A 16,717-nucleotide genomic window follows, 5' to 3' on the forward strand; every position below is an offset into this window, starting at 1 on the left:
TCAGCCTAATGAATGCTAAGCTGTGACTGTTTTTCTTGGTGCATAAAAATTTACGTAACTGTTTTTATAAAGAAAGAACTCCATAATTTAATGTTTGGAAAGTACTTCAGAGACACAAGGGTTCTGGATTGTCAGTCTGGAGTTCAGTTCTATTGCTGCCTATTATGTTAGAATATTTGTGCCTTAAACACCTGTTTATATGAGAGAAATCCAGCATATATTAAATCTTGGTCAAGTCTTCAGCTCGTGTTGGGATCTCCCAGGCTTTAAAGGCTCTAATAAGAAATACACCAGTGTATCATTTCTCTTACAAGCTCTTAGGGACTGAGCAGTTTTTGCTGACAGAGGTCTTTTTAGCTAATGCATAGATTAGGATGTGAAGAGTGACTTGGATTTATGGAGCCGGTGTTGCTGCCGTGGGTATTCCCGCATCAGCCAGGGGGTGGTGGGGTTACACCCAGTTTGTCACAGACAGTTTTCAACCTGCACTTCCCTCAATTACCATCTAAGGCAGAAACTGGAGAGGAAAACACTGAGATACAATTTAATGTGGGACAACAAGAGGAAACTCTTAAGATGATTAGCCTCTTTAGTGGTTTATTTGGGGTTTTTTTGAATCTTTACCTTATCTGGTAGAATACTCCCATATCACTGTTGACTTCACAGCCTGCTGTAAGCAATTTTGACTTAGAACTTACTTAAGCAACTTCATGGAATCATAGAAGGTGATGCCTTAAGTTTTAGCTTTCATATTATCCAGATTCTGTACTGCCTTAGTATCTAACTCTGAACTTCATATAAGGTGTTAGCAAGTTCTCCTCACAGTTTAGTTCGCTAAAGCAATCCTTTCCCAGCCTGAGAACCAAGGGCACCATTGCCGCTTCAGTGCAGCCAAAGTGCTGCTATCTTGCAGCCCAAAAAGTACAAACAAGAGCAAATGTGGAGAGCAACTGGGAGGATGGAACTTCATAACCTGAAGCTGTATTTGAACAATTAACCCAAATAAGTAAATGGACCAAAACTTACAAAAGCATGAAAACATGTGACCCATCGTCCATCCTGAGTGTAGCCTCAGCCAGGCTCTTGTGCGGTTTGAAGTGCATCCTTTGAAGGCGTTTTTAATAAATACTTACTTTGTTCCTTTAACACTGTCTAGACTCACTTCTAGGTAGCCTCTCAAGGAATCAAGGGACCTTAAAGATGACAAAATCATTTAGGCTGGAAAAGGCCACCCAGGTCATTCACTCCAGCCACTGACTGATCACCACCTTGTCCTGGGCCACAGCACTGAGTGCCACATTCAGTCATTTCTTGAACACCTCCAGGGATGGTGGCTTCACCATCTCACTGGGCAGCTCGTTCCAATGCTTGGCAACGCTTTCTGTGAAACAGTTCTTCCTGATGTCCAACCTGAACCTCCCCTGGAGCAGCTTGAGGCCATTTCTTCTTGTCCTGATGCTGGTTGCCTGGGAGAAGAACTTCCCCAGCTATAACCTCCTTTCAGGGAGCTGTAGAGAACAATGATCTGGTTCCAACCCCCCTGCCATGGGCAGGAACATCTTCCACTAGAAGATATTGTTTAGAGCCTCATCCAATGAGGCCTTGAACACTTTTAGGGATGAGGCATCCACGTTTCTTCCTGAGCCATGTCTTGAGATTAAAAGGAAAACAAGAACAAACTTTCTCCTTTTTCATGGTACTGGAAAGGAAAAAAAAATGGAACAAGTCTGTCTTGATGTTTTACTCTCTGTGGGAAATCCTCAGTCAAGTGCCCTTGTTAGATTTGATATATTTTATAATTGGGTTTAAGTCAAGTCCCTTCAGATTCTCTGTGCTTGGTAAGGACTGAATGGATTGTGTTCTTGCTTTGTTCTTTTCAGTTTCTTCTGCGTAATGCTAATCACCAAAACCTGCATCACATACAAATTCAGGAAGGAATTTCCAACATAACAGTGTTGTGCTTCCTGCATTCCTGGCATACATGCTGCTGTTATCCTCTGAGCAAGAGTACTGCTGATTGTTTCAACATCATGGGTGGGAGCCAACTGGGATTTGGGCATAGACCTTGCTATTTCCTTCCATGCAAGGGATAAACTGGTTTATATTTTTCACTGGGAAATCTCTTTTCCCAAACAGAAGTGCTGTGTTGCCAGCTCTTAGCTGTACAGGGTAGTGGAAGGCCCTTCCATCTCTGGAGCCTGGTTTGGTCTGGTGCATACTGTAGGGTAGGTTTACTCCAAATCACCAGGCCTTTGTCAGCCCCCATTTCTCAGCTACTCAGAAATTATTCTAGAGCTAGGAAAAGTTAGAAGAATAAACATCATTTACTGTACTAGAACATTAACAGAACATTTGTTTGCTTTCATTGTAGAAGCAGGTGGAAAGAAGCAAGAGAAGATCACACACAGCTATTTTAGGTCTACAAGACAAGACACTCTATTTCAAGCTGAAGGGCTCTCTGGACAGTTGCTTCTAGCAACATGGCCACAGTTTGGGATCAAGCCCTTGCCTTACACATTACTTTGGTGGAATTTGACCTTTTACACCAGTTCTTTCTCTTCCATGTTCCCCTAGGATTCAGGTCTCCTACCCCACAGTTTCTAGACTTGATACCTACTCACACCTCTTCCAAAGGATTATCCAGGCTCAGAGGGCTCATGTCTCTTGGGCATGTCTGGGCAGAGCCCACTTCCCCCCAAACAGCCAGGACAAAACCTCCTAACAATCAAGCTGCTGTTTCAGAATAAATCAAACACCCATTTGAAAGAAATGATGTTTGGAAGTCAACAGGCAAAGTTTGAGCAGATTTTTAACCTCCATTCTACAGAAGAAAATAAAATTACCACTGTGATATGTATGAGTGCACAAAGGTGAGCTGGGAATTCTGTCCATTGCTGAGTCTTGACTGAGACTAGGTCCAATGGTAAGCAAAGAGATTTAAGGAGATAGTGGAGTGGGGCAAATTGCTCTCATCTCTGTTTGGAAGGGTGCCATCCCTGCAAGATTTTAAATTCCCATCAAATATTGTACAAAATCAGTTAGAAGAAATGGGAGTAACGTGCTTCAAATACACCCTTTTTTTTACATTTTTGCCAGTTCTCTTTCATGGAAAAGCTAATTTATTGCTCAAAATGTTTAAGTGGCACCCTCAATGATTCCTGGTCAGTTTTATACACTCAGTCTTGTAAATTGAAAAGTACATTTCAGAGGAGACTGAAATTAAAAATAAATATTTGCATTTACATGCCATTGTTAGGGCTGAAAAACTCATTTTCTGCTGAAATAGTCATGCTGCTGATATGTTTGGGGCATGTATTAACTTCTAGAAGCATACAATGTTTTGTCTTCTTGTCCAGAAATGAGTGTCTAGGTGGGAGAGTATAAAATCTATCCCAGGTAGTAGCACTTTTTAAGTAATGTTTTGCCCAGGGACATTAGTATGTCCTTGTCTTTCCCAGAAATGTTGTCTGAATCACATTTACCTTTATTTCAGATGTATCCTATTCTTGAAATGTGTTCATTTTGCATATAACTCAGGTTGTTTTCCTCCCCTTTTTTTTCCATGGGTCAATTCCCAATGTATTGCACATCTCCTTGTTAGCCCAGGCAAGTGCATGACATTTGTACCCTTTGGTTCCTTTGGATTTTTTGTTCTTCAATCCTCAGGTCACACAGTGTTTTCTTGTAATACATCAGTACCAACAAAGTGTCTTAATTTTGGGTTATCAGCACATGCAATTAGTGCAGACTTACTTCATGACCTCAGCACACAAAGTGAGGTGCTGCTTACAACTGAGTCCAAAAGCATTCCTGATCAGCTCCATTTATAACAGCTAATTATATGATACTTCCTCTTTTAGAACAACTGGTTATTACAGGGGAGGGATGTGATGGGGTTTTTGGGGTTTTTTTTATTAAGTCTATCTCCACTTCAAAATTTTTTTGATAATTTTGTATTTCATGCCTTGTCATTCTTTTTTTTTTTTACATTGAATCATACGTTTAATTGAAATCACATGGATTAGAGCAACTATTTAAAAAGAGTGAAACAAGGAGAAAAGAATGATAGTACAATTTTAGCATAAGGTGAAGATCAGAACTAATCTTGCTGCATGTTTCTTTTCCACAACATTGTGGACTGCTCTGGGAAGTGCCTGTATGGAGTTAGGCTGCTGTCTCTGGAGATCCCTGTTGCTGGTACCTCGTGAGAGTCCCTGCTGCTGGATTGATCGCAGGAGAGCTGTCAAGGCTTTCATCCCTACTTGGAAAGCCTCAATAATGAGCAGAGGAGGGAAAATACAGGGAAGGCTTTTGTTCCTTGGGGCTTCTGTAGGAGCCCAGAACATAAGTGGGGAAATGTATGAGCCAAAATATACTTTTTCTTTGTGGGAGTTAGAGAAATGGCAAACCATGGCAAGTCACATTCCCAGATTAAACCCTGCTACTAGCCAAGTAGGTTTTGTTGGGGCTTTTTCTGGTTTTGGTTTTTTATTTTAACCAGGTTGTTCAAGTAGGGTCTTGCAGGTAACCAGCATCATCCTACCATTTAAATGGAAAGGGCAGCAGATGTCTATCACAACTCTAATTAGTCTATGGCTTCAATTTGTTCCATTTTTTTTCCTTGGATCACATTTCTGTGAAGCAGCTTGTAGTTGCAAAATTCTCTAACATGGGAGTGCAGAGGTTCCACTTTAATAAATATGAGCCACTTCATGATTTTTTTTTTTTTTTAATGCAGGATCCTGTTACATTGATTCATTGACATTGTCTTATATAAAACAGCAGTTTGAAAAAAATACTAGCAAAATAAAGCATCAAGCACAGCGCCCTAGGGAGCGTCAGATGTTCCTTGTTGTGTCTCTGTAGCAGAACCTTCAGGGCTTGCCAACTGTTCCCTACCTCTGAGGTTTTATTTAAGCTGTTTTAGGGCATGTTTATTTATAGCAAATCAGAACAATTAGCATAACAAAACGCCTGATTCTCCGTGCTGAAAGCTTTTGAAGTTGGTACAAGTTGACCCACTATTTACCCCTGTCTACTTCATTGTGGAGACTGGTACATGAGTCCAATTTATGAGACATATGGGAAAGGCTTTCTTCTCTAAGTTGATTCATAAAGTTGATTTGTAAAGCTGATGGGCATTTCAGCAAATACGAGCAACTTCGAATTTTAGTCACAGGGTAAAATTTTAAGTAAAATGGTGGGAAGAAACTGGAATGGTTTAACAAGTATTTATTTGATTTTGGCAATGCAAGGATATTGGACAGCTGTTGTGTCAGCCAAAGCAATATTTACTGCATGACTTGTGTTCTTTATGAAATATATCCCTTATTTTTGACTTCTATCTCAAATAATGGGAAAAGGAGAGTGTGCTGTATTAGGAAGGGTTCAGGGTTCCTTCCAGAGCATGAGTGCTGCATGGAATCACAGAATGGTCTGGGATGGAAGGGACCTTTAAAGGTCATCCAGTCCAACCCCTCAGCAGCAAGCAGGGACATCTTCATTAAGATCAGGTTGCTCAGAGCCCTTTCCTACCTGACCTTGAACAGTTCCAGGCATGGGCCATTTACCACCTCTCTGGGCAACGTGTTCCCATGTTTCAATAATCATATTGTAAAAAATTCTTCCCTTATATATAGTCTGAATCTACCTTCTTTTGGGTTAAAACCACTGTCTCTTAGGTCACAACAGGCTAAACAGTCTGAACTCAGCTCTCTCACAAGCCTGCTTTAAGTACTGAAAGGCTGCTGTAAGGTCTCCCTGAAGCCTTCCCTTCACCAGGCTGACCAACTCCAGCTCTCTCAGCCCATCTCCACAGGGAAAGTGTTCCAGCCTTCTGATCAGGTCCATCAGGTCATGGTTTCCCTGTGCTGTGAAGCATTGGGGGAGCTGAGCCTGTTCAGTCTGGCACAGGGGAATTAAAGGCCAATCTAATTGCAGCCTGCACCTACCTGAAGGAAACTTGGAAAAGAGGCAGATGGCAAAAGAAGGGGTAACAGCTGCCAGATGCAGTTTGGGAAGTTCAGAGTGGACATTAAGAAAAGTTTCTAGTGCTGCATTGGAACAAGTCTTACCTTCCTTTTGAAAGTTCTGCAGGATTAACCTGCAGCTGGCCTAGTGCTGAATGTTCATGAAATAATTTTGTTTGGAGGGGACCTCCAGGGTCATCTATTCCAGACCTTTGCTCAGAGCAGGTCAAGCCAGGCAGGCTGCTGAGGGTCTTACCAAGTTTAGAATGTGTTCAGGGATGGAGAACCCAACTTCTCTCAGCAATGTGTGTCAGCATTTCCCCATCCTGATGGGAATTCTTTTTCCTGTGTATATAAACAGAATTTTCCATGTTCCATCTTGTCTGTTGACTCATACAGTCGTTGTGCATTTATGAGAGAAATCTGACTTGAGCTTCTCTACACCTTCCCTTTATTCCTTAGGGAGCTGTTGACAGCAATGAAGTGTCCCCTTAGTGTTGTTTTCTTGAGGCTGAACAAGCCCAGTTCTCACAGCTGATCTCCTCTTCTGTCTTGCAGCAGCCTTCTGACAACCTTGGTTGCCTTCTACTGAACATGCTCTGGGGATGTCAGTGTCTGTCCCTTACTGGGGGAGCCCCAGATAGGGCACAAAACCTTAAATGCAGCCTCATAAGTGCAGAACAGAGGGTAAGAATCCCCTCCCTCTGTCTGATGGCTGCAGATCTGTTAATGGGGCCTGTAATAGAGCTGGTCTTGGATGCCACAAGGGCACTTTGCTGACTTGTGCTCAATTGGAGCTGGATTGTGATAGTCCCAACTTTCAGAGAGATTGAATAAGGTCTTTCTAGAACTTGCCAGCCTCTGTTCTAGGCTGTAGAACGGTGTTGTCTGAGACTAAATTCCAGAAGTGCTCTTACTGCTGCACCTTATAGAGGTGACAGTGTCAGGCTTTCAGGGATAAATGTTGTACCCTGAGCTTTTAGGGCTTTTAGGCTTTACTCAGCACAAGTGTTGTTCTACGTTTCTGCTATTCTAGGGGTTTTTTAGCAAGTATCACTACGTTGTGATTCCTTACATCTGTGGAACCTGAAAACTGTGGAAGAAATTGCTTCCTCCTGGAACAAGCCTGTCCGGTACTCTATTTTTCATATCTGACGTGGAAAATTGTCTCAATGTGAATAGGATGGCATTCGTTCAGGCTTTCGTAGATGAGATGATTAAAAGTTGCACAGCTCTGTAAAGAAACAGCATCTCTGTGGCTTGATAAAGTACATCCATGTATAAAATAGTTTCCTCTTATGTTGTTAAGGTGTTTCTGTATCACATAGTTAATAGCAGGAAAAGACATATTGGGTGATTTAGTTCATCTTTTGCCCTGTGAAGTGTCTCAGCACTGCCGTGCTCTTATTCTGAGCCTCACCCAGGTTAGTTTTGAATGAATAGCAGACTGTGTTTTGGAGATCGTGGTCTGGATACTTCTAAGCTATTTGAGTCTCTTTAGCCCACAGATTTTGCTGTACTATTACAGAAATCTGACCTGAAGAAAAAAACCTGACTCTCATATACTGACTTCATATTCTGATACATTGCAGATTATTTAACAGCTCACCTATTAGGTCTCCTATAAAAGTCACAGATAAAATTATTTAGATATTTAAGGCAGATGACCTCTTAGTGTACCTGTACTTGACTTAAAAAACTTTAGCTGTGCTATAACCATGTGAGATATCTATGGAAAGAAATAAGGGCTATCACCTTACTCCACAATGAACAGCACAGAAGGGAAAATAATCCTCAAGAAGCTGGAGTTAGACTGCCTATATGGTGAGACGGGTACCGGCATAACCTTAATTACAGTATTTTGCCAGCACAAGATCTAGCACAGCAGGATTTTATGCCTATGACTGCTTCTTGTGGGACAGATTGACTGTGTTTCCCTTTCATTAGCTCTTGTAAAATTATCAGAAACCCTCCTTCAGTCTTCTCTTTGTGTGTTTGCTTTGGGGATTTAGAGTACGACAGAATTCACATTTGGCCGGGACATTCTGTCAGATCAAAAGGGTGCAGCTGGAAAGATAAAGGTCAAAGGAAATGATCAAATATGTAGATGTAGTTAAGGCAATTGCAGTGCTTGCTGATGGTGAGGGAGAGAAGGTCACTGGTATTGCTTGACTCTTGCCTTAGTTGGGGTCCTGTCAGTTTGTCTGATACAAAAGCACTTGCAGGACAGGGAATTAAACTGTGTGGAGCAGGAACAGAAATAGAAAGAATATTTTAAAAGCAGAGAGAGCAGCAAAGGTCAGCTTGGCTCTACACCTAAATTTGGCAGCTGGGTGCAGAGCTCAGTCTGTCAGACATCTGAAGAACTCATTTGTTTGTGGAGTTACCTGAGCTTTTGATTGACACTGTTACCTGATGCGTTCCTTTGCTGCTCTGTGTTCACTTTCAATGCACAGCATGCTATTTTTACACTTTTTAACACAGATGCAAGCTTCTGTGGTTTTATAATAAGAGAGCTCTAAACAAAATTTTAAAAAGAGAAAAATCTTCTTAACAGAGCAAAAAAAAGGCATTATGATATTTCTAACTGGTCTTCAGCTGAGAATTCACTTTAAAAATTTCTGAAGTCTGAGATATATCTGTGGATAGTAGAGGGTAAAGATTTTTATCAATGTTTAGATGTGTCTTTTAAAGGTCAAGAAATGTCATAAGAAAAGATTGAAAGCACTTCATGTAAATTGTTCCTGGAACATATCCAAGGGGCATTTATCTCCTGGCTTCAATTTTTTTTTTTTTTTAAGAGCTGTAGGAAGTAAAGCCACTTTTTCTCTACTCCAGGAATGTGGAGAGAGGCAAAAACAAAGGTAATGTAAAAGGACTTGGTAATACATATTAGTTTAATTTTAGGTAGAATGCTTATGCCTTCATGATAAAGGGATTCTGTCCATGTTTTGCTGAAGGTGACAACATGACACCAACCAGCTGAAGATGCTGAAAACATGTTTGGGGATAACCAAACCATGTTTTGGTGCCTCTGAGATCCATTGGAATATTAGGTAATTGAGAATGAAAGGCCTGAATCTTTCACACTTGGAATAAAATCTGTGAAGCTGACACACTCACATGTGAATTAGAGAGGATGGGAAAACTAGTACAAACAAATTTTGTTGGAATGATTCCTTACCTGGATGGTCTTTCTGGTATTTAACTCTGTTCATGCATTTATTTATGTTCTTGGTTCTCCAGACATATTGCCTTTTTTATGCTGTCTCTGGAGTTTCTAGAAATTGGCTTCTAGACTGTGGTTTTGTTTGCTAGCCCTGGGACACTGGAGAGGAAGGCAAGGAGGGGATGATAGGGACTTAAGAAAACTGTTCATTAAGGTCAATGGACCTTGTAATGCATGAAGGAATATCTGTTAGCCTTGAGAAAAGCATGAGCCCCAGAATATTCCTCTCATCTAGAAAGCTTGTGCAGGTGTAATGAACAGGTTCTTCACATGGTTTTCTGGAATTTTCCATAAAAGAGAAAGAGAGAGAAGATGAGATTTCCTCGTCTGCCCCTATTCCCATACTGGTACTTCTGACTGTTGGTGCTGGTACTTCTGCTGAAACAGTGTAATTTGGAGTTTGTAAAGGGCCTTCAATGCCCACCTCAGGAGAGCTGGGGCGGAGTTGCTATTTAATTTAGTAAATATAAACAAAGCTTCACTAACTTGTGTGTCATCACACACACAGTATTCATAGAAAGTGATGTAACTCTCATATTTGCAAATATGCAACTGTTTTTTGTAAAATTATTTTCAAGAGCTTGCTTCTATTTATAACAGCCAGAAGAATACTGAGGCTGTCAGCTGCTTGCTTCCCTTCCCATTTGCAGGGATGCGGTACACAAATTATAACTCGGTAATTGTGATTTCTGCTTTGAGCACTCTGAAAAATTACAGCCTAATTAAATAATTATGGCAGTTGTTTATTTTTTTCTTTTTTTCTTTTTTTTTTAATACATATTTGCAGCTGAGAGTTTCAAGGAAGCCCAGATGGTAAAGATAAAGGAAGAGCCGATGGAAGTTGACATCCAGGACTCGCAGGCTTCGGCGTCGCCCAGCCAGAGCAGCGGCTACAGCACTTTACTGGGGCGTGACATCGGCGAGCGCAGCCAGAAGGCACCCGAGGGCCGTGTGCTCCCAGAGAGAAACCTCTTCAGCCAGGACATATCAGTGAAGATGGCATCTGAGCTGCTCTTCCAGCTATCAGGTAAATTCAGTGCAAACTGCTCCGTAGCTGAAGTTAAAGAGCAAAATCAGATTTTTTTTGCGTGACCCCAAAGTTCTATGAAACTGTGAGATCACCAGGGCTGAAAACTAATAGGAACCTTCCAACCCTCACACTTGAAACACAGAGGCCTTGCCAAATGTCCCCCATAGTCTGCATGTGCTTTAAAGCACTGTGGCAGCCAGGTCAAGCTCACAGTATTTCAGTTGAGTTGGAAAAGCCAGAGTTCAACTCCTGTATTTTTGAAAGCTAATTAAATAATTTGTGACAACTGCTTTGATCCCTGTAGAGGGGAATCTGCAGATGGCAGTTCCTGGCCTAAGTGGCCAGTGGCTGCAGGATGCAGCACTCCTGGGGCTGCGCTGCCCACTTCTCTTGGCAAAGAAGGTGAACCTCATCTGTCACACAAAGGCAGTGGGACCAGCACTGTGTTCAATGAACACTTGCACTGCTCACTCTGCATGGAGTTCTAACACCGACATGTGGAGCTGAAAAAACTTGTTAGGTGTTAATTTAAATAAAGTCATGCCCATTCTCTAATAATGCTGGAACCATTTAGCCTAAATTACCCTGGGTTATGCTGTTACCTGAAAGCATTAAAATGGTTCTGCTGAATAAAATTTGATAGAGAACATATGGCATATGCTAATCACAAAATTCATGTGTGTTCCTCTGCAGAAAAGGTGAGCAAAGAGCACAACCACAATAAAGATAACACCATCAGAACTACAGCCAGGTGAGTACAGCCCATGGTTACAGCTGCACTGTAAATAGCATTGCCTTCTTTTGCCTTGTGAACTCAAACCTGTCTCCTGATAGTACAAATGTAAGATACTTCCATGAGTAATGGAGCCCATATCTGAAAAGCCACAACTATAGATATGATTGCTTAGGGTTCATAAGTCAAAAAGGCCCAGGGGCTTTTGTCTGTTCTCCTCTGATCAAGTAGTCACACATCATTTTAAGAATTATTTATTCTATTATTTTCAACAAAAACTGAAACTTACAAGAAACTGCAGGGTATATGCAGTGCTTGAGGGAAGACCAGGCTGATGACTGGATTTTAAGGCATGGACCAATGTAAGAAGAGGGGATTTTGATTGTTTTATTGTCTAGCTGGATTTCTTTAGAAAAAATTCAATTTAGTATTTATGTCATCTCAATACATTCTAGAGATTAATTTTTAAAAGTTAGACTGTAAGACAGTGCTAACAAGATGTGTTAAAGATTACAATTACATTATTACAATAATTTAAATTAAGCAGGAGTTAAAAACATGATCCTGTTGTGGCCTGTGCTCTTAAAGAAATGTGCACTGTACAGCACTGTGGCTGCGAAGAAGCCCACAAGGTGTGTATGTGTCCATGAGCAGCAAGGTGAAGTGTCCCTATGGGAAGATTTAAAGCTTTTGTGCAGTAAGTGGTATCTGCAATTGGTAAAGGCTTAGGAGCCCTTGGCAGGGTAGGAGGAGCAGGCAGGAATTGACAAGGATGTATTTCTCACCTGAAAGTTCCCTAATTGTTGTGGATGGATTGGAGACTGAGCACACTGAAGTGATGAGAGTTCATTCAAAGATAGAGTAAGAGCTTCTTGCCTCTGCAGCCCCTTTACAGAAGTTCTCAGTGCTAACTTAAAACAACTTTGCCCAGACAGAAAAGCATTTCAGTTGCAAAGAAGAGGTCTCTGAAATACATTGTACTTAAATTTCTAGGCCTATCCAATTCATTCATGGTAGCTGCAATAAATAACTTTTTTTTAATAAACTGACCAGCTCAGTAAATGTACATTAGGGACTTTTTGATGTTACAAGTTGAAAGATAATTCAATTGAGCTTTTGGCTTCTGGTTACAGTGAATGCTTCCCATATTTGCTAGTGTGGAAATTTATCGGATATGCAGCCTGCACAGCCTTTCTGTGCTGCTTAAAAAGCAGAAGGCTGAGACACCAACAGAGAGCAGTGCACATATTATCCAACTACTCATTAACCATCCAGGGTGCGCTGCAGGGACGGGCTGACAAATAGTTGAAAATAGATTTCAGTGTCTCATGATGTTACCAGCAGCACTGGTGTGAGAATCCAGAGCTACTTTTGGATCTATCAAAGATAATCCCAATTGGAAAGGTTGAGGACAGTTCAAAGATAACTTGCCCTTCTTTTGGCTGCCAACTTTTAAGAGGATGGCACAGTTGGCTGTTGTCAAACTCGTGTTGAGCTTTACTGAGACGTCCTTATAGTGGCTGCTACCCATCAGGGCATGAAATGCTGAGTGCCTGGTTCAGTTTCTCTGGGTACTTTTCTTATCTTGCCTATTTATCAGCAGAAGAAGACATGAATGAGGAGAGCTTCTTAAAGAGGGGAAGTGAGTCAGTCTACTAAATCCTGTGAGTTCAAACAGATTGACTTGAAAGACCTTGCCAAAAAAAAAAAAAAAAACCCCACCCCAAACCAAATAAACAGCTGGAAGTCTTTACTGGTGAGGGTATGACGCCTTCTCAAAAATAGAATGTGATGGAGCGGCCAGTGGAGGATAGAGGCACTTGGACTGCATTAAGAAAACATGTGGCTTTGCAGTTTGGCTCACCAACCCACATCTGGAGTAATGACAGAAAGGCATTTGAATCACAATCGTTGTGTGCAATGTGCTGACAGCTGCAGGGAGCCAAGGTGAGGTCAGTGTTGTCCACCTGTGAGTAGCTGGGAAGCACAAAGATTTAGCTGTGTCACTGCTGAGGCTTAAATCAGCAAACCCCAGCAAGATGGGTACTCAAGCACTTTTTGCTGTCTTATTCCTTATTAGCATTTCTAACTGTCCCCTATCTGTTGCTGTTCCTCATGTGAGTATTCCTGGACTTTGCCAGCATATACTTCCATATGACTTTGCTTAAGCAGCCAGAACTGGGAAGGATCCTCACAGTTCAGTGGCTGAGTGAGATGGTAGAGCCTGCCATCTGTGATGAGAAGACAGAAAGTGGAGAAGCGAGTACGCCAGCATAAGATGCCAAGATAAGTTTCTTTCATCTAGAGAACTGTGTAGCCATGAAACTGGAAAAGTGCAGCCAGAGGAAAAATAAAAAATATCCTAAAGCTTAACCTTCATCAGAAAGGACTTTGCACAGTGATTGAGGACTGTGTAATTTCTTGCTAAGAAGCAGGAGCTCCTCCCTCCACACTTTGCGCTTTGAATCGGAGGACAGATCTGCTGAAATAGGAATAATAATAGGGCCTCCTCTGAAGAGACTGCTGCCATTCTCGAGGAAGGCAGAGAAGAGGCATCCAAGAATGGTTCTGTAATTCACCAGAGGCCAGTGGAGGAGAGGGAAATCCTTGGGATATGACATGATGTGGCCTTCAACAGCACCTGCTCATGATCTATGGCCTAACCTGAAATAGATAAACCCTGCACCATCTGTTTTGCTTAGAAGCAGCAGTGAGCAGTGTCCCAGTGACTGAATCTAAGACACAAGCGGGAAGGCAACATGGAAACCCGAGCAGATTACAGGATTTTGAAGAGTTACAATAGTAATAAAACATTTTTTATTGCTGTTTTTCTTTCAGATCATTATTAAACCAGTGAGAGGAATGTTGTAATAAATCATGGCGTATTTTTATAAAGTATCAGTCTGTTTTGTATTATGTCACCCCTGAGTGGGAGTGTGAGTCTTGGAAGAAGTTAAGTTTTGCACATGTGTGTTGGAGCTGTTTTGGTTTATCCTGGTCACTTGTTTTCTGGAGTATCCTGCATTGTTCAGCTATTGGCATTCACCAAACTGTTCAGGTTTGGGGCAATTTCACACCTTCCCCTTCAGCACAGCCTAATGCTGACTGCTTATGGATGTGTCCAGACTTTTGTAGAAGACCAAAATACCCCATTAACTGTCAAATATGGAACAGCGCAAAATGAATAGTGTCCAAAAAACTTAATAGGAAAGTAAAACAACTTGGTTGCCAAAATTGTTTCACAATCAAGTCAATTAATTACCAGCAAGTTTCCCTGAGGCAGAAGAGATCTGACTAAGAATGCAAGTGACTTGGTGGAGACACCTTGTTCACTCTGCAGAAAAACTGCATGAGGGAAAGCATAGACAAGTGATGCCTTTTGGACAGAAACTTTGGGTATCTGGACTGGTGAGGTCAGCTTGGTGCAGCTGGCACGTACTTTGAGTCTGGACTACCCCCTCTGCAACAGCTTGTAAGGTCTCATAGTAGGTCCTTTATCCTGAAAAGATTCTTGGATTTTATTCCTGAGTAAGAAAAGGCTGCAGAAATGGTCTGGCCTCCTGTTCTGCACCTTTAAAACACCCACTGTACACCAGCCTGTTAAGGATTTTCAGTCTGGTAAAGATCAGATTTAAAGTAATTCTCACTTTGCTTGGAAGAAATTGATAGTTTGCGTGCAGGTGGAATACGTTCCCTTAGAAAGCATTTTTCCAAGAAAGACTGTAGTTTTCAATTTTGAATGTTTTTATGTACCTCTTGCTGATGTCTATCTGTACTGCAGACAAGGAATTCTTATTTCTGTTATGATCTTTAATTGAGCAGAAAACAAATACTTTGGCAGAGATGCCATTTCACTATTGAAATTAACTTTTTAACTTTCCCTGGTAATTAAAACTAAAGCAAAATATTCTTTCTGGAATCATGGAGCTGGTAATTTTTGTGCTTTGTGCTCTTTGGGATACACCTGTTCAATTTATGAATTGTTTCCTGCTTTAAAAATCAAATTCATGGGGGCAGTTTCATTCATGGAAGGCCATGTCAGAATATAACTATTCATATATTCAGAACATAACTATACCATAATATTTGAAAAGTTCTGTTTTAAAGATGACTACTGTATGCTTCAGATTATTAAATAATTATATTTTTTACCTTTCCTGATTGCCCTCTTCAGGTATGACAATGGATTTGAATGCAAATTTTTGAAGTGTTAATTTTAATGATCCATGTTGTATTGTGATATAGCAAATGTGAGATGTTGAAATGCAGCTAAAAGCCTTTGGTGAGGTATTCACTTTTCACTCTGAAATGCAGTTTTACCAAAGCACGTTGCCTCATGGTCTGCCTATTTTTCAGCATGAATTCTGTAAGTGAAACCATTTCTTTAACAAGATGGTATTTCTTACACTATTAAGATGTTGAGGTCAAAATTCATGTTTACTTCTTCTTCTGTTAACTGCTGTTTTCTTTAAAAAAAGGCATCTTGTTTTTTTCCTATAGCCCTTTCTTTTCTGAAGACACGTTTAGACAATCACCATTCACTTCCAACTCAAAAGATCTCCTGCCCAACGAAACTGCTCTTCATGGAAGGACGTCTGCACCAGGTCAGATACCTTTTTCTTTCATTACTTCCAGTTAACAGATATTTTTAAAATTTTCTTACTGTAAACTCCACCACCTGACCAATGCTCTTAAAATATGCTTTGCTTTGTCAAAAGGTAGCTATTTCTCCATTATAATAAGTGCTGATTATTTAGAAGAAAAAGAGAAAAGTTAAATATCGCTGGGCCATTTGTGTTAATAGTCTTTAGGCTGCTGTTTCTATGAATTGTGCAATAGTCTATTGCAGATTAAATTTAGCAATATCAAGAGAGGTGAGGGGTTTTTGTGTGTGTGTGTGTGTGTGTGTGTGTGTGTGTGTGTGTGTGTGTGTATCTGCTGCTGTACTGATGCTGAATTACTGTCTGCTATTCTCCTGTTCCTGGCCATTTCCATCTCCAGAGTACAGATGAAACCTTTGCAGGACATGTACCGGGGTGGCTGAGCTTGGCAATACAATTTTCCTGCCTTTAGCAGTAATTTAGAACCTTTCTGGAAGGATGTGGAGTTCTTCAAATGTACTGAAAGGCCACAGTGTCTGTGGGTGCCTTTCCACTGATTTTCTGAACTAGTTGACAGGCATTTTATGTCCAGATATAGCTTGGGTTATATTCTGCATTAAAATGGAAAATACAGGCATGTAATAATACTATTCAAGGTCGCACTGAACGCATGCAAAAACTTGATATGTGCCTTCACTATCCTGCTGAAAAATAACTCGTTTGCTAGTTCACTGTTATCTGCTCTTAAATTAATAGCTCTGGGGTTCTAAAGGTCAGTAATTACACAGTCAGCTGTAGGGGGGGTTATTCACCTTTTCTTAGCAATCAATAAACTTTTGGGCACGTTACTGCTAATTTTCAGCTATAGACTGTCATTTAATTTACAACTTAACAGACCCTTCATTTTTTTTAATGCTTGAATAGTCATTTGACAGCTTGCAAAGTGGTAGATGAGGGTAAGAGCTAGATGCTGTCTAAGGGTAAATATGCATAGCAAGAAGAAAAAAAATTGTAGGATAAGGACAAGGGTCTCCAGGCTGTGCACAGACACACTTCTGCAAGGAAGCAGTGGATTCCGTACCTCCGGGTGAGGAGAACCAGATCAGGTGTGGAGCTTTTCAGTATTAAAATGTAAACCAGGTTAGCACTTTCAAT

General features: G+C 40.9%; 1 protein-coding gene across 3 annotated transcripts in view; it reads left to right on the forward strand.

The window, feature by feature from the left end:
- The window catches only part of ZNF827 (zinc finger protein 827), a 100,772-nt gene that overhangs the window by 52,958 nt on the left and 31,097 nt on the right, over positions 1-16,717 (forward strand). For all 3 annotated transcript variants that reach the window (XR_009486154.1, XR_009486155.1, XM_059843972.1), the window contains 3 exons: positions 9,986-10,225; positions 10,922-10,979; positions 15,462-15,565. Coding sequence is in view for 1 of the 3 variants with exons in the window: in XM_059843972.1 (XP_059699955.1) it covers positions 9,986-10,225; positions 10,922-10,979; positions 15,462-15,565 (402 nt within the window). In the remaining 2 variants the exon portion in view is untranslated. The remainder of the gene's footprint in view (positions 1-9,985; positions 10,226-10,921; positions 10,980-15,461; positions 15,566-16,717) is intronic.

Source organism: Haemorhous mexicanus, chromosome 4, assembly GCF_027477595.1.
Source record: "Haemorhous mexicanus isolate bHaeMex1 chromosome 4, bHaeMex1.pri, whole genome shotgun sequence".
In the NCBI taxonomy this organism is placed as follows: Eukaryota; Metazoa; Chordata; class Aves; order Passeriformes; family Fringillidae; genus Haemorhous; species Haemorhous mexicanus.